Source organism: Lithobates pipiens, unplaced genomic scaffold (genome assembly GCF_037356315.1).
Source record: "Lithobates pipiens isolate NorthernLeopardFrog02 unplaced genomic scaffold, aLitPip1_a1.2 Scaffold_13, whole genome shotgun sequence".
NCBI lineage: Eukaryota > Metazoa > Chordata > Amphibia > Anura > Ranidae > Lithobates > Lithobates pipiens.
This window is the reverse complement of record NW_027507718.1, coordinates 168,380,345-168,400,405: the sequence shown is the minus strand read 5'-3', so window position 1 is coordinate 168,400,405 and position 20,061 is coordinate 168,380,345. Positions and strand designations below refer to the sequence as shown.

The 20,061-nt window shown below is 43.9% G+C and overlaps 1 protein-coding gene across 1 annotated transcript in view; it reads left to right on the top strand.

Annotated features, from left to right (window-relative positions):
- Positions 1 to 17,898, top strand: part of FZR1 (fizzy and cell division cycle 20 related 1) — a 119,393-nt gene extending 101,495 nt beyond the window's left edge. The window contains exon 14 of the mRNA XM_077475825.1: positions 16,526 to 17,898. Within this exon, the coding sequence (XP_077331951.1) occupies positions 16,526 to 16,567 (42 nt within the window). The 3' untranslated portion in view covers positions 16,568 to 17,898. The remainder of the gene's footprint in view (positions 1 to 16,525) is intronic.
- Positions 17,899 to 20,061: the final 2,163 nt, after the last annotated feature.

Sequence of the window (20,061 nt, the reverse complement as noted above, 5' to 3'; positions counted from 1 at the left end):
CTATTCATCTTGGAAAAATGCCTCCCAGGTCATAAAGTCTTTGGTTATCTTGTATGAGCTGCACTTTTGAGATCTGTCCAGAGTGGCTCAATGATATTAAGGTCAGGAGACTGGCCACCTTAGAACCTTCACCCTTTTCTTCTTTAACTACTGGGGGGTTCACTTGGGCTTGTGCTTGGGGTCATTGTTGTGCAGAAATGTCCAGGAGCATCCCATGCGCAGCTCTCGTACAGAAAAATGCAAATTGTCTGTCAGTATTTTCTGATACCCTGGTGCATTCGCCTGGCCATCAATTTTCATAAGCTCAACCCCCCGGTGCCTTTAGAACTCTCACACCCCTAAAACATCAGTGGGCCAACACCACTTCACAGTGGGGGATGGTATTCTTGCCGCTAAAGGCCTTGTTGACCCCTCTCCAAACCGGTTGATTTACTAAAAGCAGTTCCACTTTGCATTGGAAGTGCGGTCCCTGTAGAACTGAGGGGAAGATCGAAAATCAGGGGAAGCTCTGCTGATTTCTGTCGTCCAATCATGTGAAAGCAAAAATGCTGTTTTTTTATTTTCCTTGCATGTCCCCCCTCAGATCTACAGTGACTGCACTTCCAAGTGCACTTGTAGTGCAAAGTTGATTTGCCTTTAGTAAATGAACCCCATAGTGTTTATGGTTTTGACCATAAAACGTAATTCAGGTCTCGTCACTGCTGATAACAGTATGCCAGAAGCTGTGAGGTGTGTTAAGGTGTTTTTGGACATGTTGAAACTGGGCTTTTTTGTGGAATTGGCACAGTATAGGCTTCCTTCTGGCAACTCGACCATGCAGCTAATTTTTGTTTAAGTATCGTCATGTTGTGTTCCTTGAAACAACCACGCCATATTTTTCCATGGCAGCCTGTAGTTTTCCTGAGGTTACCTGTGGGTTTATTTTTGTATCCCGAACAATTCTGGAGGTTGTGGCTGCAATCTTTCTTGGTCTACCTGACCTCCGCTTTGTATCAAGAGCTCCTCTTTTCCATCGTTATAAAGATCCATTACCTTGTTAGGCAGGTCTTTTGACCTTTCTTTTCTGCTCCCCATGGCTCAGCATCTAGCCTGCTCAATGCATCCATGTGAGCGAGAACAAACTCATTGGCTGTTTAAACACAGGTACTAATTTCTACTAATTACTACCTTAAATTGCCCGTTTACTAAGTACTAGTACTACTACGGGGAGGATGCTGCCTACCTTGTCTGCCTCTGGGTCCTGGGAACTCGCAGTGAGAAACTTTCCTGCTCTTCTCTGCTGCCCATGCTCGTGGCTATTTTGTCGTGGACTGAAAGCCTGTACACCGGCTATGTGAGCTGGCTGGAGGAGGTACTGAGTGGCCATCTTTCTGTAAGCCCCCAGCAGCGGCCTTGTCCTTCCTTCTGAGGGTCAGAGGGTGTGGGCCAGTCCCTGGAATTCGTGGAACGCACATGCAGTGACTTCTGTAGCCTCTTGTGGTCCGGTCGTGAGTCCCTTCTGGGGGTTTCCCCTATCTCTGCTGGGCAGCCTGGGTGGGATCTACCCTGCTTTAGGACCTTCTGAGGTCCCTGCTTGCAGCAGCTTCCATCAGGTTATGTGGTCCTTATGGGGTCTCGAGCACTCTACCCCCGCTGCGGAGGTAGCGTTTGGACGCAAGGCAAGCAAAAAGTGACCCTCGTGGTTACCCTCTTCAGACTGTTCTGAGCCTAAATCAGGCTCCGCCAGCGGTTTTGCATTGCTGCAGGTCCAGATGACTTGCCCCCCTGTTCCATCAGATGGGGAGAATGGGTCCTCTGCCTCTGATGCTGTTGCTGCAGCTCCCATTGATGGTGTGCAGGAGACTCTTCAAATTAAGGATTCTGCTGGAGTGTCTGCTGTGGTGCCTACCAGCTCAGGTTGGTAAGGTTTTACCTTATTCTGCATATTTTGCCAAAATTGTCTTAAAAAAAAAAAAAACCTGGGGTCGCACAAGCACCTGTTTGTACTCCCAAAGTGCTTTGCGGTATGCTTCCCCTTTGAGGAGACCCTTCTGAAGAATTCGACTACTCCGCAGGAGATGGATCCATCTATTTCCTGGGTCTATACGGCCACAGTGGTTCAGACTGACTGGCTCTGTACGGGCTGTACAACATTTCCTCCTTCGAGGAGTGGTGTTTCTTGTGCGATGAACGAAAAGGTTTGTTCTGGATCTGTCCACCGTACGCATTCCAGGTGTCAAAATCTGGCAAGCCGTTTACCTCAGCCGTTGGACACTAAATCAATGCGAGTGGTCCCTACACTACTCCCATCAGCTCTGTCTTCACTGGGGGACACCAGACATGGATCTCTTGGCGTCCCACCTCCGCCGCCTCTGGCGGGTGCGACAGATGCGCTAGTGGAGCCATGAAATCAGTTCAGTCTCATCTATGCCTTTCCGCCCATTCACCTCATACATCATCTGTTATGCAGGATGGAGGCCAAAAGTATCCTGATCATCCTGGTGATTCCAAGCTAGCCTCGTCACCCAACTGTGGTGTCCTCGTCTGATGTCATGGCCTAGAGAGGTGGCCTTACACTTTTTAGATGTGGTTTGCGTGATTCACATGCACCTTTTCAGTGACTGCTGCTTTTCAAAGGTCCATTTCTCTTTGTGCTAAAGGATGGTCCAATGAAAGGCTTGGAATTTTGCTGTTTGATTTGGCAGCCAGTTGTGCAGGCATATGTACACCCAAGGCCGCTGCTAAGGGGGGACCACCTGTCCTGCTGTACCGTGCTCAGCCCTGCAGGGGGTCCCAGGGGGTCCCAGAGGCAGCGAGGTGACTCGCAAACTATAGGTACAGATATACAAACCCTGTGGTTTGCAGCTGTTTAAAAAAAGCACTTCCTGGAGTCGTGTGTGTGTGTGTGTGTGTGTGTGTGTGTGTGTGTGTGTGTGTGTGTGTGGCGGGGGGTAATGCAGAAAGAACATTCATAACCACTTTGGGAAATGATCTGCAGCCGCATGTCCAGATGACTATATTAAAGTCCTGGCATGATTGATATAGAGGAGATTAGAACTTTATTATAATAATAAAAAATAAAAAAAGCTCCACTGACAATATGTGAATGAATAAATGTGATCAAATACACAAGTGATGAATACATTTTTTACAAAATTACTTAGAAGGTGATCTCAAAAGCAAACAGTCCAATCAAATGATGTGACCTACTTAATGGAAAAATCGAAAGCTGTAATGTGAATAACGTAAATGATGCAGTAAAAATTGGTGTGTGAACCCATATGCCAAAAATGGGTATAAATGCATAAAAATATAAAAAATTTCATTGTGAAAATGACTAAATACAAAGTCAACAGGATAAACCAATAATGGTAAATAAATAACAGTCTCTTCCAAAGTGCTTCCTGAAAGGAAGTGAATGTTGAGGACATCCAGTGAGAATTCTTGCATGATCAAAGGGGACACTGTGAATCCACCACCAAATAAATTGAAGCCTTACCAGCTAAACAAGCTGTCGGAGCTGGTGACTAATACCCGGCCAGGACCTTTAAACCTCCGGACTCCTCCCATGGCTGACGAGCCAAGTGTTCCTACAGTTGGAGTGAATACCAGCAATCACCACGAACGACTATGAACGTATCTTCAATGGTAAAGTTATACCCATAGAGAGCGACAAAAAAAGTTGCCATCGGTAAAGCCAGGTGGTGTTTATTGTAAAAAAAAAAAAAAAAGTCTGTACAATATACAGACTAAAAACAGACTCCATAAAAACAAAATTGACCGGGCAAGTAGTACAAACAGCTCAGTCACGTCCCTTATTGCAATCGTCTGGCCATGCAGCTGCAGACTACTCCCAAAAGTGTTTAAAAAGTTCTCATTCTGGGGATGTGGTCTAACCATGGCAGCGTGATGAAGCATCTTAGATGAGCTCTGTGGAGCTGGTGACAATTACAGTGGATTCCACCTTGCCCGCTAACCTGATCGCCTCATATCTAAAAAGGGCAAAGGCTCCCGATCTCAAAGCACGCCCGACCACCTGTACATCACCCACTAGTTGTTGAGGACCGGGACCCTGCCGATGGCCGAATCAAAGATGGTGCCCACCAGTCCCAGCCAGCAGGACAGTGGACAGATCCACAGCTCCTCCACGGGGAAGGCTCTGTCAGCGGTCGCGGTGCATCCGCATTCCCCTATACTCACTTTGATAATCCTGCGGGTGCGTCCTCCAGCCACATCTTCGGACTCGCAAAGCCCAGCACGATCTGTATCCTCGGAAGATGCAGATATCAGGCAGCTCCTCCAGGCCTTGTCTACAAAGGCTGACATTCAAAACATGCTGGGCCAATGTACAGGAGCCCTGCAAGAGGACATAGGGGAGCTCAGATCTAGTGCACAGGCTATTGATCTGCATGTACAGATCATGGAAGAACAAAATACCTCCTCAGCCTATCGCATGGAAGCACTGGAGAACCAGCTTGGCTCCTATCATCAATCCCTAATCACTGTGCAACTGCAAATGGAGGATGACGAGAGCTGCAGTAAGAGGAACAATATAAGGCTAAAAGGCATCCCAGATTCAACAATGGGGTCAGATCTCCATGCATCATTAGTGGCAGTTTTCAATCTACTGTTGGGAGACCCCCGGTCGGCTGTGATTGAAATCGACCAGGTACAGAGTTCCAGCGATGAGGGATGTCTCCCTGCAAGCTCCTCATGATGTGCTATGCCGTGTCCACTTCTTTACAGTAAAAGAAGCAATCATGCTGGCAGCCTGGCAGAAGGGACCTCTCGATTTTCGATGGAGCAAAATGTCTACCAAAGAAACATGTATATCATGAAAAAGGCAATAGACAAACATCGGTTTAGAGCCAATGGTATCAATAGATTGTACATGAATATAGAAGCCCCTGGGCCTCATATAGCAGAGAGGCTGGACAGATGAGACTCAATTTCAAATACCCCCACAAATACCATGGATATCTCAACGAAGATCCAAATAAAGGGAGGAGGGCCCCAGAGAAAAAAATCCGATCTAGACTGATCTGAAATATAAAACGGAAAGTAAAAATGTCCAAAATACTTTACAATCAAACCCCAAATTAAGTTGTACAGGATTTTGTATATATATAATATATACACATACAAGACATACATACTTGGATATAAAATATATATAGATCCTACACGGGAAGATGTCCCCGGTTTTGGCAATGCTGGGAAAAAAAATGGCTAGGATATTTCCCATGAATCCCCTGCCCAGGCGGTATACCTGTTTTGAGATGCAAAGGGGCAGCATTATAAGAATAAGAATCTCCTCAAGCTTGTTGAGTAGGTCAAAAAGCCACAACAAGGGGGCCCTGTGTGTCCATCTTACCTTCTGTGGAGATTTTTCAAGAGTTGTTGGTAGTCAGGTCCGTTGCAGCTGTGTTGTGTGCACGTCACAACAGGATTTGATATACACCTGCAGATGTCTGCGCATGTGCAGTATTGTCGAATCTACTGTGCATGCTCAGCGGTAAAAGGTCACTGAGTGTGCGCATTCTTGGCTGACCTGGACCAACTGTCCTCGGAGCACACGGCGTCTCCCCAAAAGGCGTGACAGCATCCAGGGACACCGACACACAATCGCGGCCTGCTGACAATGGGCGGAACTCAGAAAAGAGCCTGATCGTGTCAGCACCGTGTGAATGGGTGGGGTGGGGGGGGCGAGTAAATGCAGAACACCCCCTTAGTGCGCCGGGTGAGACATATCTACAACAGAGGGAGTACAATAAACTGAGTCCCTTCATCAGAGGATGGAAAAAGAGAAAAGGATGAAGGGGGAGTTATAGGAGAGTTTGGAAGGCCTAGCAGAATAACATTATTGATAGGAAAGTGATTCATAAAGTGCTCCCGTGCATATAAGTCCGTGATACTCTGACCACCAGTCAGGTGTAGGTTTGAAGATCCTACCATTGGGGACTCTAATATTGTTTCCTGTATACGTGTATTGGCAGTAGCCACATCCACCGCATCGAAAGGTGCCCTGACGTTTACATGAATCCTTGCAGAATTCACTGTGTACAAGTACATCTTTTAGGGATTTTTTTCTAAGATTATAGATGGACTCAATGGGGCAAAAGGGCTCAGAGAGGGATTGATACACAGAAGTTGCCAATATTTTGATATAATGGCTATGATTATATTATGATTATTGTATAGCGTAATGATCCTCAAAGTATTTGATCATTGCTGTCTGGATCTATTAGTAGCTTTTTTATATGCCTTCTTTAGGGCATAGCCTCTGTGCAGTAATCTCTCTCTCTCTCTTCATTTATTGGCCTCCACTAGAAACACGGCATCATCAGAGCAGTTGCAGCGTATCCTCAGATATTGGCCGTAGAGGATAGATTTGATTAGAGATAATGGGTGTGCACTACTTGCATGAAGTATCGTGTTGGTCGCTGTGTACAGTGAGCTGGCAAGTTTGCTGTCCTTGTGTTTGGATATGGTGACATCCAAAAAATTGATTTCCAGTGAGCTAAATGTCATGGTAAAACTTAAGTTACAAGTTTTCTTATTCATAGCTGTAATACACTGATTTAGCAAATCAATTGATCCCCTCCAGATGATCAAAATGTCGTCTATATACCGATCCCAACTTGGTATATTTTCCGTCAGATTTTCATTTTGGAAAAAATCTGTTCCCACTCTCCTAGGTACAGATTGGCGAAGTATGGAGCGCAACAGGTTCCCATAGCCACGCCCTGTACCTAGAGGTAGTGGGAACCATAAAAGTAAAATACATTATGTACCAGTTTGTGTTCCAGGGCTGAGAGTATGAATTCATTGAAAGGCCGGTTGTCCCTATGTGACTGTGAAATAACAGGTCTAATAGTATTGATGCCCAGCTGGTGGGGGATGGAGCTACAAAGAGTTTCAACATCAACTGCCACCAACAGGGCATCGGGAGGTACAACTAGCCCCTCCAAATTTTGGAGGAGGTGCATTGTATTTCTAATATAAGATGGCAAATTAATCATATGGGGTCTAATCTGTTCGTCAATAAATTTACTTCGGTTTTCAGTTATTCCACCACAACTTGATACTATCAGTAGTCCTGGAGGATTATTTTAGTTTTTGTGAATCTTGGGTAAACTATAAAAGGTAGGTATTTTCGGATGAGGGGTATGTATAAAGTCCCAGATCTATTTGTTTTATTTAGTTATCTACCAATAAATAGAATCCTTTATCATGTTTTTTAATCAAAGATCTCGAGATTTGTCTATACCATGATTTGTTGTTCAGACTTTTTAGACACATAGTGTTATATTGGAAATTAGTCATGACAATATTACCCCCCCATGTCTGCTGGTTCTATTGTTAGATGGTGTTGGTTCGTCAGTTTCAATGGCTTTATGTTCTTGAATAGACATGTTGTGTCGTATAACGGTCATTACGTTTTTTTTTATTTTCTCTAGTAGTCTAGAAGCCCCTAAATTGATATTAAAACTTGGCGAGGGAAAGTTGTCTTTTTTTATTTTTTTTTTATTTCTCCTTTAGATTTAATTATTGCTTTGTCCTCCTTAATGGTGATGCTTTCATTGAGGAGTGCTTCTACATCAAGTCTGTCGATTTATTATCCGCCCTTTCCTGTTCATCAAGCAATTTGATAAGATTATCCATAGCTTTTTCATTTTGTGTTTGCTCTTCCGTGGATAATGTATCTTTGTTGTACATACTCTTAAGCAAGATTTTTCTTGCAAAGAGCTGAAGATCTTTAATAATTTCAAACTTGTCCATGTCAGATTCAGGTCAGAAACTTAACCCCTTCGACAGAACTGATGTTTTATATGGACCTTTATTGCGACATCCATACTTTTTTGTGGGGGCATTATTTGAAATTGAGTCTCATCCGCCTCCTTTATGTACAATCTATTGATACCATTGGTACATATGTATTGCCATCTATTTGCTTTTCGTGCTCTACACAGATGTTTGTCTATTGCCTTTATAATATATATTTCTTTGATGGACATTTTTGCTCTGTTTGTTAAAAAAAAAAATCCCTGAAGAAGGGCATCAAGCCGGAAACATCGGATTTATCAGAGATATCTTGATGTCTGTATATGTAACAATATTTTCATTTCTTTGCTATTGTGCATTCTTGTCTATATGACCAAGCTTTTTATGATTATACTATATAATTTTTTTGTAATAAAATACTTTTATATTAATATTTGGAGTTTTTTGGTCACTTTTAAAATCCCATTTCCCAAAGGGGTTTTCGTTTGTTTGTTTTTTTTGTTTTGTTTTTTCTTGATCTCGATGGAGCCTGGATCCAAACGCTTTCTTAACCTATGCTGTCATACCCTGTATCGACGAGGCTCACTGAAACCTCTACTGGAGTTGATCACCTTGGGGGCCACTTACACCTGGAGGTGCCCTCTTTCCCTGTTGATTGAAAAAGAACCATCAGTCCTTCTCCCTATTTACTCCCGCACAGCTGCCATAGCTCTTTCTCTTCCTGAATAGTCAAGCCATAGAGGTCCCAGACTGTATTGCACTGCCGAGAGCTGGGACACCTCAGGCACAGCCTCGCCCGCAGCAGGAACGCAGGTCCAGGTCTCATAGGCCTCGTGTGACACCTGCACGGGTACGCCCAGACGACAATTAAGCCTGACAGGGCTAGTTCTTTGTCCACACAATAGTATTTGGAAGGACCCATGGTCACATATGTTAGTCATTGCTATTTGTTTTCTATGTTTCCCAATGGGACTTAAAGCGGGAGTCCACCGTTTTTTTTTTTTTTTTTTTTTTGTTTTTTTTTGTTAAAGCCAGCAGCTACAAATACTGCAGCTGCTGACTTTTAAAATAATGACACTTACCCGCCCAGCGCACCCGCGATGTCGGCACCCGAAGCCGATCTCTCGATCGTCTCTCGGGTGCTGCCGCCGCCATCTTGGGTATGGGAATCAGGAAGTGGAGCCTTTCGGCTTAATTTCCCGGTTCCCTACTGCGCATGCGCGAGTCGCTCTGCGCAATAAGGATGGTCCCCGCTGTCTCTGGGATCCGTGTGTTTCCCAGCAGGCAGCAGGGGACCTTCGGAAAGGGGCGTAGATTCTGCGGAAAGGTGCGTACCTTCTGCAGAATCTACGCCGGAAGTGGGTGCAGATACCTGTACTGTACAGGTACCTACACCCCCCTCCCCTCTGAAAGGTGCCAATTGTGGCGCCGGAGGGGGGGAGGGTTCCAATGAGAGGAAGGTCCACTTTAGGGTGGACCTCTGCTTTAATTGGGACTTAATTGGGTGCTATGCCCCAGGGTTGGGAACTTTTCTTATTTGCCAGCGCTTCCCCGGTCGGTGGAGTACAGGCGGTGGATGAACCCATTGAGTGCCCGTTCAGGACTGCTACGCCATACTCCCAAGCCCTGGCAAAGGTCTCACCGGATGAGAACAGAAGGGTTGCCAGGACCTCTGCAGTGATCAGCAGGCCCCTCGTGGGTCACAGTACACTATGGACACTGGCCCCAACACCTAAGTTTCCCTGCCACGTCTTTTGATACAAGATGGGAGAGTTCAATCAGTTTACTGAGGGAAGTGAAAGGGAAGTTATATGTCATATATAATGTGGGTGTCTGGTCTGCCAGGTAGGTTAGGGATGGACACTGACACGCCCTAAGACAATTAGTGCACTCCCTATATAACCCCTTCCACTACTCGGAGTACCTCAGTTTTTTCGCCAGTGTCTAAGGTTTTGGTCACGAGTAAAGATGTGCTGTGCTGAGATCCACTGGAGCAATCCTTGCTGGGGCTAGCCATGCTGACCGGATCCATTCAAAGTGTCTTATTTTTGACCAGATTGAATGGTACCCGGGCCTCGTATCCGAAGAAACAAGGTTTTGCCTGTGAATGCTTCTCTTTTTAGAGAGCTGGACCCTGGGATCCAGTACTTTTTGGTAGTGAGGCCATAAAGTTTTACTGGCAGGGTGCTGTTGCAGGTTCAGGATTATGAGTTTCCTCAAGGATCCCCTGCACCTGAAGGTTTCACGGAACCCACCGCGAAGGGTGAAGATTGGGTCTGTTGGTTTACCACAGAAAACCCTGCGGCGTGAAAGGCAAGTGGAGTTTTCTAAGATCTTTTGAATTTTCTTATAAATGTCTCCTTTAAACATAATGTAGTCATTCCTATGTGTCACCACTGGGGGCTGTATTGAGCACTCACCGCCTCATGCTGGAAACAGCACTGTCAGGAGCACACTGTAAGCTGTGGAGGGACACAAGTGGCCTACATCGATCACCAAGGGGGCACGAGAAGTCGTGCAGCCCAAAAACAGTTGAATCGTGTTCTAGCTTGGGCAGAAAGCAACATTCCTTGCCTATCTGTGATTTTCATTCCAGGGACAGAAAATTGTCAGGCGGACTACTTGAGTCGCCAACAATTGTTTCCGGGAGAATGGTCCCTTCACCCCGACATCTTTGTGTCGATATGTCAAAGATGGGGTGTTCTGGACGTGGATCTGTTCGCGTCCAGATTCAACAACAAGGTTGACAACTTTGTGCCAAGGACGAGGGATCCACTGGCATGCAGAACAGACGCCTTGGTCTTTCCATGGGATCAGTTTTTACTGATCTATGCGTTTCCTCCGGTTCTGCCGCTTCCGTGCCTTCTTTGTAGGATCAAGCAGGAATGGAACCTTCTCGCATAAGTTTTCCGATATTCCATTCTACCTTACAAATGCTAAATTTAACGGTTTGGCTATTGAAAACCCACATTCTAAAGGAACGTGGGTTGTCTCCTTCAGTAGTTTCTACTTTGGTTAATGCTAGGAAGCCGGCCTCCAGAGTCATATACTATAGAGTCTGGAAGGCATATGTATGTCTCCTGGTGTGGATCCAGGGGTTGGCCCCCCCCTCCCCCCGGAAAGTATGTCATAGGTAGGATCCTTTAACTTCTGCAAATGGGATTGGAAATGAAGCTGGCCTTGAGCATTAAGGGCCAGGTTTGGCCATATCTATATTCTTTCAAGGGCCTCTTGCTTCTCACTCTCTGGTGCGTAGCTTTATTCAGGGGGTAATGCAGATTAATCTTCCCCTCAGGGCACCCCTGAATCCTTGTGATTTGAATTTAGTCTTGTCGGCTTTACAGAAAAAGCCTTTTGAGCCTATGCGGGACATTCCCTTGATTCTTTTGACGAGAAAAATTATCTTTTTGGTTGGCATTTCTCTGCCAGAAGGGTATCGGAATTGGCGGGTCTGTCTTGTAAAGAGCCATATTTGATTATGCATAAGGATAAGGTGGTATTGCGGCCTCATCCTGAATTCCTACCAAAGGTAGTGACAGGTTTTCATTTAAACCAGGATATTGATCCATGGAAGAGAAGTCAATACATTCCCTTGATGTAGTGAGATTGGTCAAGGTCTATTTAAAGGAGACAATTCAGTTTCGCAAAACAGATGTTTTGTTTGTACTGCCAGAAGGTCCTAAAACAGGACAGGCAGCCTCAAAATCTACCATTTCAAAATGGATTCGTCAAGTGATTGTTCAAGCTTATGGTCTAAAGAAGAAAATTCCTCCTTTTCAGGTTAAAGCACACTCCACCAGAGCTGTTAGTGCCTCCTGAGGGGTGCATCACCAGGCCTCCATGGCTCAGATCTGCAAGGCTGCAACTTGCTCTTCGGTCCATTTACCAGATTCTATCAAATCGATGTAAAAGGGCATGGATATTGGGCATAGTGTACTGCAGGCTGCAGTATGAATCCTCTAGTCTCTTAATGCCCTACTTTTTTTTTTTTTTTTTGTCTCCCTCCCTTCATTTGCCATTGCTATGGGACATACCACATAGTAACTACTATGACTCTGTGTCCCCTGGTGCATGAAAAGAAGACAGGCTTTTTAAAAACGGCTTACCTGTGAAATCCTTTTCTTTGAAGTACATCAGGGAACACAGCGGTCCCTCCCTTCTTTGGTATACATGTATATTGCTTGGCTACAAAACTGAGGTACTCCCAGTAGTGGGAGGGGTTATATAGGGAGTGCACTTCTTGTCTTGGGGCGTGCCAGTGTCCATCACCTGAAGGTGGCCTATAACCCACATAGTAACTACTATGGCTCTGTGTCCCCTGATGTACTTCAAAGAAAATGATTTTACAGGTAAGCTAGCTAATTGCCCTGCTGTAGTTTTTCTGTTGATTTTATTTTAATAGGTCTCTTGATTATTAGATGCTGCATCACTAACCACGTGCTTGAAGTGACGCATCTCAGGTGCTTTATTGCTGTGGATTAGTGCTTGTGTTTTCCGCTGAAGAGTGATCCACAGTTATTAATGGGAAATCCATAGTGTATCACTTTTCACAGGGTGTTTGCCAGATGGTGGGGAAGTAATATATATTGCCTCTTCACCTCATTTAATCCATATAAGCCTGCACCACCTCACTGTAACTACATTTTATTGTACACAGTTGCAAGGCAGCCCCCTTCAATGGTACGGGTCGTTTTTGGCTATCAAGTGTGACGTGGGGATAACTTTTATACCCCCATTTTCTGCCTTTGCCCTCCTGACTCCTGGACTCTGTATGATTCATATGCCTGACCCCTGCACGTGGCCCACTCCTGGCCCCTGCACCATGTGCACGTGGCCCACTCCTGGCCCCTGCACCATGTGCACACTGTACAGTAAGTCTTCTTGAAACCTGCATTTTGGAAATTACATACATAACACCTGATCTACAATCTGCATGTTAAAGGGTTTGTAAAGGTAAATAAAAAAGGAGAAACCTGTCTATACTTACCTACTCTGTGCAATAGAATCGCCAGGTAGGCTGTACGGGATCCCATGATTTCTAGCAGTGACCCTGTTTACACCCCTCTATAGCAATTCTTCTTTGACATTGCTTGTGACTGACTGGAGGCTTATAGTAGAGAGTGTTTTATGCCCATAGGAGGAGCCAAGTATCCTACTTCAGTAGGTGGGGCTATAAAAAAAAAAATGAGATCATGGCTAAAGAATAAAGAAGCAGCAGCTGTGTCCATCACTGAACTCAGAGGGGTTTTACAGTGAGTAACAAAAAATTATTTTATTATTTTTTGTCGTGATCAGTCATATTTTGAATATCCATTCCAAAATGTCATGATTTCTGCCGGGGTATGCAAACTGTTATGCACAACTGTATGAGTCTTTATTTATTTTTTTCTGGTTGAAAGAAAACATATTGCTAATTTCCCCCATCCACACATTTGAGTTAGATAGGGGAATGGACCCCCTGTGTTCCCCTCCTTCAGAATACACTGATCAGTGCTGCCCAGCTATAGCTGAAAATCTGACAGCCTGATTGTACAGAAGTAGATCAGTAGTTTAACTTCTGTACAACCTCCCTGCCCATACATGGATAGAAATTTTGATCCATTTATGGCCAGCTTAAGTTTACCCTTCTAACCTCCCCTATATCCACAACACCTATAATATCCACATCCGATTTTTTTTTTTGTCGGTCTGTGCACAATTTAACAATATGCTGCTCTGGTGTCTTCCAAAATAGAATTTAATTCTGATCCTACTGGACCCCCAACTGTTTGTCTGAGACTCCTATTGCCATCTCTGAGTCTTCACAGCCTTCTACCGATGCGCTTGTATTTTAACAAGTTCTCTATGACCCATCTTTACAAAGATTCCTTGATAGTCTTGATTTATGCAATGCATTCTCTCCTGCAGTTGGAGTGTCAGTCTGCTGTTCCAAGAATACAGTATTTTAGTACTGTTGCTTTAAATACATTCACAATACCACTTGCATTTAAAAACTTCCTCTGAGGACTGGGAAAAGCCTGTGGAAATAATGCTTCCTCATGACAATGTGAAGGAGCTTTTTCCCTTTGAAACAAAAGTTACTGATAAGTGGTCTCTGCCAACTGTAGCCATCATCCACTTTAACAAGCATATCACTAAACAGGTTAATGATGGTCTTGCTTTTATGAATTTTTTAAATATGTGTTGAATTCCCAGCTTCAGTCTCATGAGATATCTAGTATAACTGTCCAGACAGAGAGAGCTGACATGCAGAAAGGAGGGGGTGAGACGAGAGCACAGGGGACAGCAGCGTATGATGGAGGAACGCACTCTGACCACAATGGTCAGGGCTCGGTAGCCCTGGTTATCGTGGTTAATATAGAGAAGGGCTTACAGGAAGTGTCAGGATCGGGGGGCTTTTTTTGACAGTTTAGAGGGGGCAGATTACTGTGCTGTGTAATCTGCTTTAAGGGACCAGGATGTGTTTGTTTTGTTTTTTTGGCTTTTTTTGGGTTAACACTTTAATGAGAACCCTAAAGCCTAGTGCACATGATCAGAATATTGTACAAAAAAATACCACTTTCCAATTGATTGTATGATAATCTGATCGTTGGTACACCGCTTTCGTCCGAAATTATCCAAAGGAACAAACACAAATGTTTCTCGTACGATACCAGATTGTACAATTCTCATTTAATCCGTACAGATTTCAGCCGAAAATAAAATACAAATACATTGCTTCAGAATTTTTACTCTGTCGTATGACAATTTTCATACTTTAGTAACGTATTCATTTTAGATATGGAGTCTAGCATGCACAAAAAAAACTATAATTCGTCCGATAATCTCATTGTGTGTACTAGGCTTTAAAAGGAACGTTTAATTTACCCAAACTTTAAGGGTAGGTGTTTCTTTGGTTCTCCATTGACACTGTTCATCCTGAGGCCTCTACTTGCACCAGCTGTGCACCTGCTTAAACGCTGGAGGTCTTGGGATGGGGTGGAAAAAACCACACTCTTAAGCCTCGTACACATGATCCGATTGTTGGCAGGGGATTGTGTGATGACAGACTGTTGGCTTAAAATCCAACCGTTAGTATGCTCCTTTAAACAATTGTTGTCTAACTTTCGGCCAACAAATGTTGGATGGCAGGCTTGTAAATTTTCGGTAGACAACGGTCTTTTGTCATTTTTTTTTATTGTCTGTACACAAGGCCGTCACACAAGTCCAAAGTGAAAACATGCATGCTGGGAATCATTGCTCACCAAACACGACATTAACAGAAGGTGCCCAAAGGGTGGCGCTCAAGGGCTGAAATTCCACATGGTACGTCACTACGTTTGTGTTTGTTGGCCGACAATTGTGCGCCATTAGTAGACAAGATACAGCCAGAACCCCTTTTGACAAGTCTGACGCTCTGTTGGCCAACTATCTGATCGTGTGTACCAGGCTTTAATCTACTACTTTATTAGCACCTTGTATTCGATTTAAGTCTACCTCCCACTCGTGCAGCAGGATTTAGAAATCATTCTCTTGCTCATCTGCACAGTCTTCCACATAAAAGATGCCTTTCCACTTTTATAATTGGAGGTGGTTTGTTCTTTCTTATGGGATTCCTTACAGGTTAATTTCCTTGCAGTTTGCCACAAAGGGGCAGAATCCTGTTAAAATCCTTCTTCATCTGTCAGAAGCACAGAGGGGGTGGAGAGCTGCAAGTTAGTGTGTGGGAGCCGATTGGAGGAAAGGTGCACACACCCCCTCCACACAGCACACGGGAGCGAATGAAGGATAAAGAGCTGTGTTGTGAATAGACAAGCTCTGTGCGGAGCTCCCTCCTTACCACATTTTTATCTCATGTGGGTAAACTTCTCAGAATTGAGATGGCGTATTTAAAGTGACACGGTCACATTTAAAGAAAGGAAAAGGCTGCTATTCGGTACAATTAGATTTCTACATATAACTGCAGCTATGTTCAAACACTAGGCTGTTTTATCGGACAGAGCTTTGACAGTTCATGTTCGTGTTGAAGCTTGACCCAAACCCTTCTGCCTCCATTACTGTTTAATTGACCCTTTATTATAATGGGTACCTTAAAGAGTTTTCCGCCTGGGTAAAAAAAAAAGAAAAATAAGTCAGCAACTACAAATACTGCAGCTGCTGACTTTTTTAATATAAGGACTCTAACCTGTCCTGGGAGCCCACAATGTTGGCACCCGAAGCAGGCCCATCGCTTGGCTCCGGGTGCAGGCATCATTACTAAGGGAAATAGTGAAGCCTTACAGTTTCACACCCAGTTTCTTACTGCGCATACGTGAGTCACGCTGTGTATTCTGAATGGCCCCTACTGTCCGGGACCTGTGTGTCTCCCTGAAGGCAGCGGAGGGGGGGGAAGAAGGTACCGGACATCACGGAAGTGGGAGCAGATACCTGGATTTGACAGGTATCTGCTCCTTCCTCCCCCCAGAAAGGTGGGGGGTATCCGATCAGCAGAAGTTCCATTTTTGGGTGGAACGCCGCTTTAATGACTAGTAGAACGTGTTAGTTTTTGACACTGTAGGTATGTGCCAAAGTTTTAGCAGAGCAGAATGGCTTGATATTCAAACGTGTATTGTGGAAGGGGGTGGATTAGGCTGCAGGTATGTGCAGTCAGTCATTTTAAGATACATATTTATTATTCTGATCTGTTATTTGCTTGAATATGCTTAATAGTGTTAAAGTAACCTATGACCAAGATGTACAAACATTAAATTGCATTTTTTTTTTTTGTGTGTTTTTCTCTTAGGAATCCGTCTCCGTTCTCAATTTGTTTACTAGGATACGATAAACTATACTTTCATCAGTGTTCTCAGCCACTGGTTTCCAAATTCAGTGCTGTGTTCCAAGCAAGAAAAGAGACTGATTACTGTGCAGAGCTGAGGTTCAACACAAGAGAAATAAAGTTGAGGAAAAATACACCGCATTATATCTATACGTTATTCAAGGGGTGGTTAAAAAAACACTTTCCTATATACTGGAGGAGGATATAAAAACAACCCTAATGATTTCTGTAGTGATGTATTTAAATCTGCATATAGAAAGCCTCACATATGTGTTCTTTTGGATTAATATCTTGAAAAAATTAATTGCCATTTTTTTTTAAGCTGACAGTAAGTTAAAGCAGAGACACCATCATGCCAAAAAGTATTGGGACCATGCTCTGTTGTGTATAGATGAAAAATACCCATACTGATTTGTCTTGTTTGCATGCAATGGAATTCACACACTATAAGTACTTCAGTAGTACAGCATATTCTCACCCTAGATTTTTATTTTGTGAATATTTCGGTAGTGCTCATACTGAGGAATGGCGGGTGGGCGGGAATAGTATAGGGGTTTGTGTGAATGTTTAAATGAATGTTTGTTTTTTCTCATTGTTACAAAATGTTTAATTCTATGCATTTCTATTTCTTTTTATGGTTGATGCTCTGTATTTTAATGTTAATTTAACGTTCTGTTTGGGATCATTCAGAAAAGTTGCCTGCCGTTGTCGTTTTTTTTTTTTTTTTTGTTTTTGCAATGTTTTGCACAACAGAGGCATTGTTGGGAAGGAAGACATATAATTGCTGAAACAAAGCACTTAATTTCATTGCAATGCCCTCCTCAGTCTTTCTGTTATGTGCTTAAGTGCATGAGGAGGGTGCAGGTTAAAGTGTGTGACCAGCCTTTAATGCACAGGTTTTGATAAAGTGAAGTCTGTCTGGTTTTTACTTCTATCCAGTGCTCTGTGTGACTTTTTCCTCATTGGCTGTCTGCTCTGGTGACAAGCATTTTACAGAGTGAAAATCTGTAACACACTGACAAAAAAAAAAGAGAATGTTAAAAAAAAAAAAAAAAGTTACTGTTGAAAATCTACCATTCCTATCTGGTGGAACTATTGTCACCAGGACAGAAAGTAAGGGGAAAGGAGCCAAGGAACACAGTAGAAATCTGGTAAGGGTTCTGATTCTTACCCACTCTATTTAAAACAGGATGTTTAGGCTGAACATTGCATTTTAAGCAAATATGTGTTGAGAATGTTGCGTCTGTACTGAGATTGGAATCCTCTGTTCTCACCAAAAGGTGAAAAATGTTACGGTATTTTTTTTTTAAAAGAAAAAAAAATCCCATTTGTCAAAATGCGACTTCTGTGTTCATTTGTGTGCTAAACTTTCGCTACGTGGTGACCTAAATTAACAACCCTTATCTTAATGTTCTGTATTGGTTATGTGTAAATTTATACAAGGTGATCACATTACCCCTCAATTACCTCTTCTCAAGTGAGGTCTTTCACACCCATTGTTAACTTAGCTACTCTTCTTTGCACTCTTCCTCATTCCACAGCATCCTTGTGAACTAGTCCCCAATACTGAAGTGCATATTCAAGATGATATCTTACAAATGCTTTAAAAAGAAGCAATGTTTCTTTCCTGACGCCAACATGGTAGCATACATGTAATATAGCTCTGCCCCTATATCCACCCAATGGACCTATTTAAATCTATAAAAGGAAAGCTAGCTCAACATCCCCCGTTCTACTTTTTGTCCTCAAGATCTACACCCACAAGGCCATGATGGTGTGATAAGTCCCCCCCCCCCCCACCTGCTGACCTGATTTGGCGTCTGGGTTCAGCCTCTCCCAGGTGCAGTCCCACATCTTAGGTTGCTAAATGCGCCAACAAGGAGGGGAGCCCTTTTGGTGGTCTTTTGGGGCTGAGGAGTTCTCTAACTAGACATCAGAACCTCATGTGGGGCAACCAAGCTGGTGGTTTGCTTGCTGGCGTCCATACTGCATGTTTTTCTCTGCACACCTTAGCTGGTGTTTGGATGCTGAAATCTATTCTGCATGTGTTTCTCTGCACACCTGAGATGAATCCTGGTGCTTGGTAGTGCTGCCTTTCTTTTCTCCCACAGGCTTGTGCTAGCCCTCTTTTTAGTTTTTCCTCCCTTGCCTCTACCTTCATTAGGCTTCATCTCGTCTTCCTTTTGTGGGAGCGATTTTTTTTTTTTTTTTTTTTTTTTTTTTTTTTATATTTCTGTTGTCTGCAGTTTTCATTTTCATCTGTGCCTTTTCCTGTGACCAGACACAATCGGGTTCAGGTTTTGTTGCTGTTACTAGTCTCAGGGCTGCCTATGGCGTCCATCCATGCACTGTGCAGCGGGCCTCATGTGGCCATCTTTGTTTGGGCATGTCCAGGGTCTCGCATGTGTGAGGTGGGTTTTGCACTGGAAGCCTTCTATTTTCCCTTGCTTATGCTGCAGGTGAAAGGGGGGAGGAGAAAGGTGATTTTGGCATCGCTATGATCTGTTTGCTTTTTTTTTTTCCTCTGAGTCTCCTTTTACTGTACTATCATCTTTGCTCCAATAGGAACTTTCTGCCACATTGCTAAGGCCTCCATATGCTTAGGTAGGGACCATCAGTCTGGTAAGAAAGAAGAGCATAAAGGGTGCCTATCCATGAATGTGGCCTTCGTCTTATTGGTGCAGCCTAGTCCCACTCTCGCTCTTTCTTAAGGTCACACTTAAAGTGTTGTCATGTCCTGACAAGTCCAGTATGGACCGCGGCTCTGCAGGTCTCGCCAAGGAGGCACAGAAAGTTACCAGTGAGTGACTGCATTTCTCCTCCCCTGAAAAGGGTAAAAATGACTAACATGTCTGAATATTGCCATCAAGACCTCTCTAAGGACAAAGGCTAGTGTGAGCAAGCAAATCATGGCCCTTCATGGGCAAGTTAGAGAGTGTGAGTTCATCAGCCACTTATGCCAGTGGACTTTGGGCACAACCTCAAGGGCACAGCCCTGTAGAAGAGTTCAGGCAATCGCAGTTGACCCTCCTAACAAAGAAAGCCCTATGCCCATTACACCCATCTTTATTCCTGGCTCTGAAGGTGCCTTTATCCAAGCAATTCACTATTGCCTTACACCTGGCGTCACCAAAGATAGGTGGATGGTCATCGTCCTTGAAGAGGCTAAGCATTTTTTTCAGTGTCTCCTGGGTCCAGTCATTCATTAGGGCGGTTACGCAGGGCCAAAATGGGGTGACACGGATGACTGCCTTTTGAAGTCAGAACATGCCTCACGTTTTCAAGGCATGGCCTTCCATAATCCCCAGTGAATGGAAAGGTGAAGAGGTTGAACCAAGAGGAGTGGCAGTAGTGATATGAAGTTTTACATAAGTAATCAACGGCAAACTTATACCCTACCCCAGAGGGAAAGGGCGATTCTCTGGTTGAAAGAATAGCACTGTAATGTGGTAACGCGTTTAACATGTGTTGAGGTAACACACTTTACAACACTGCACCCT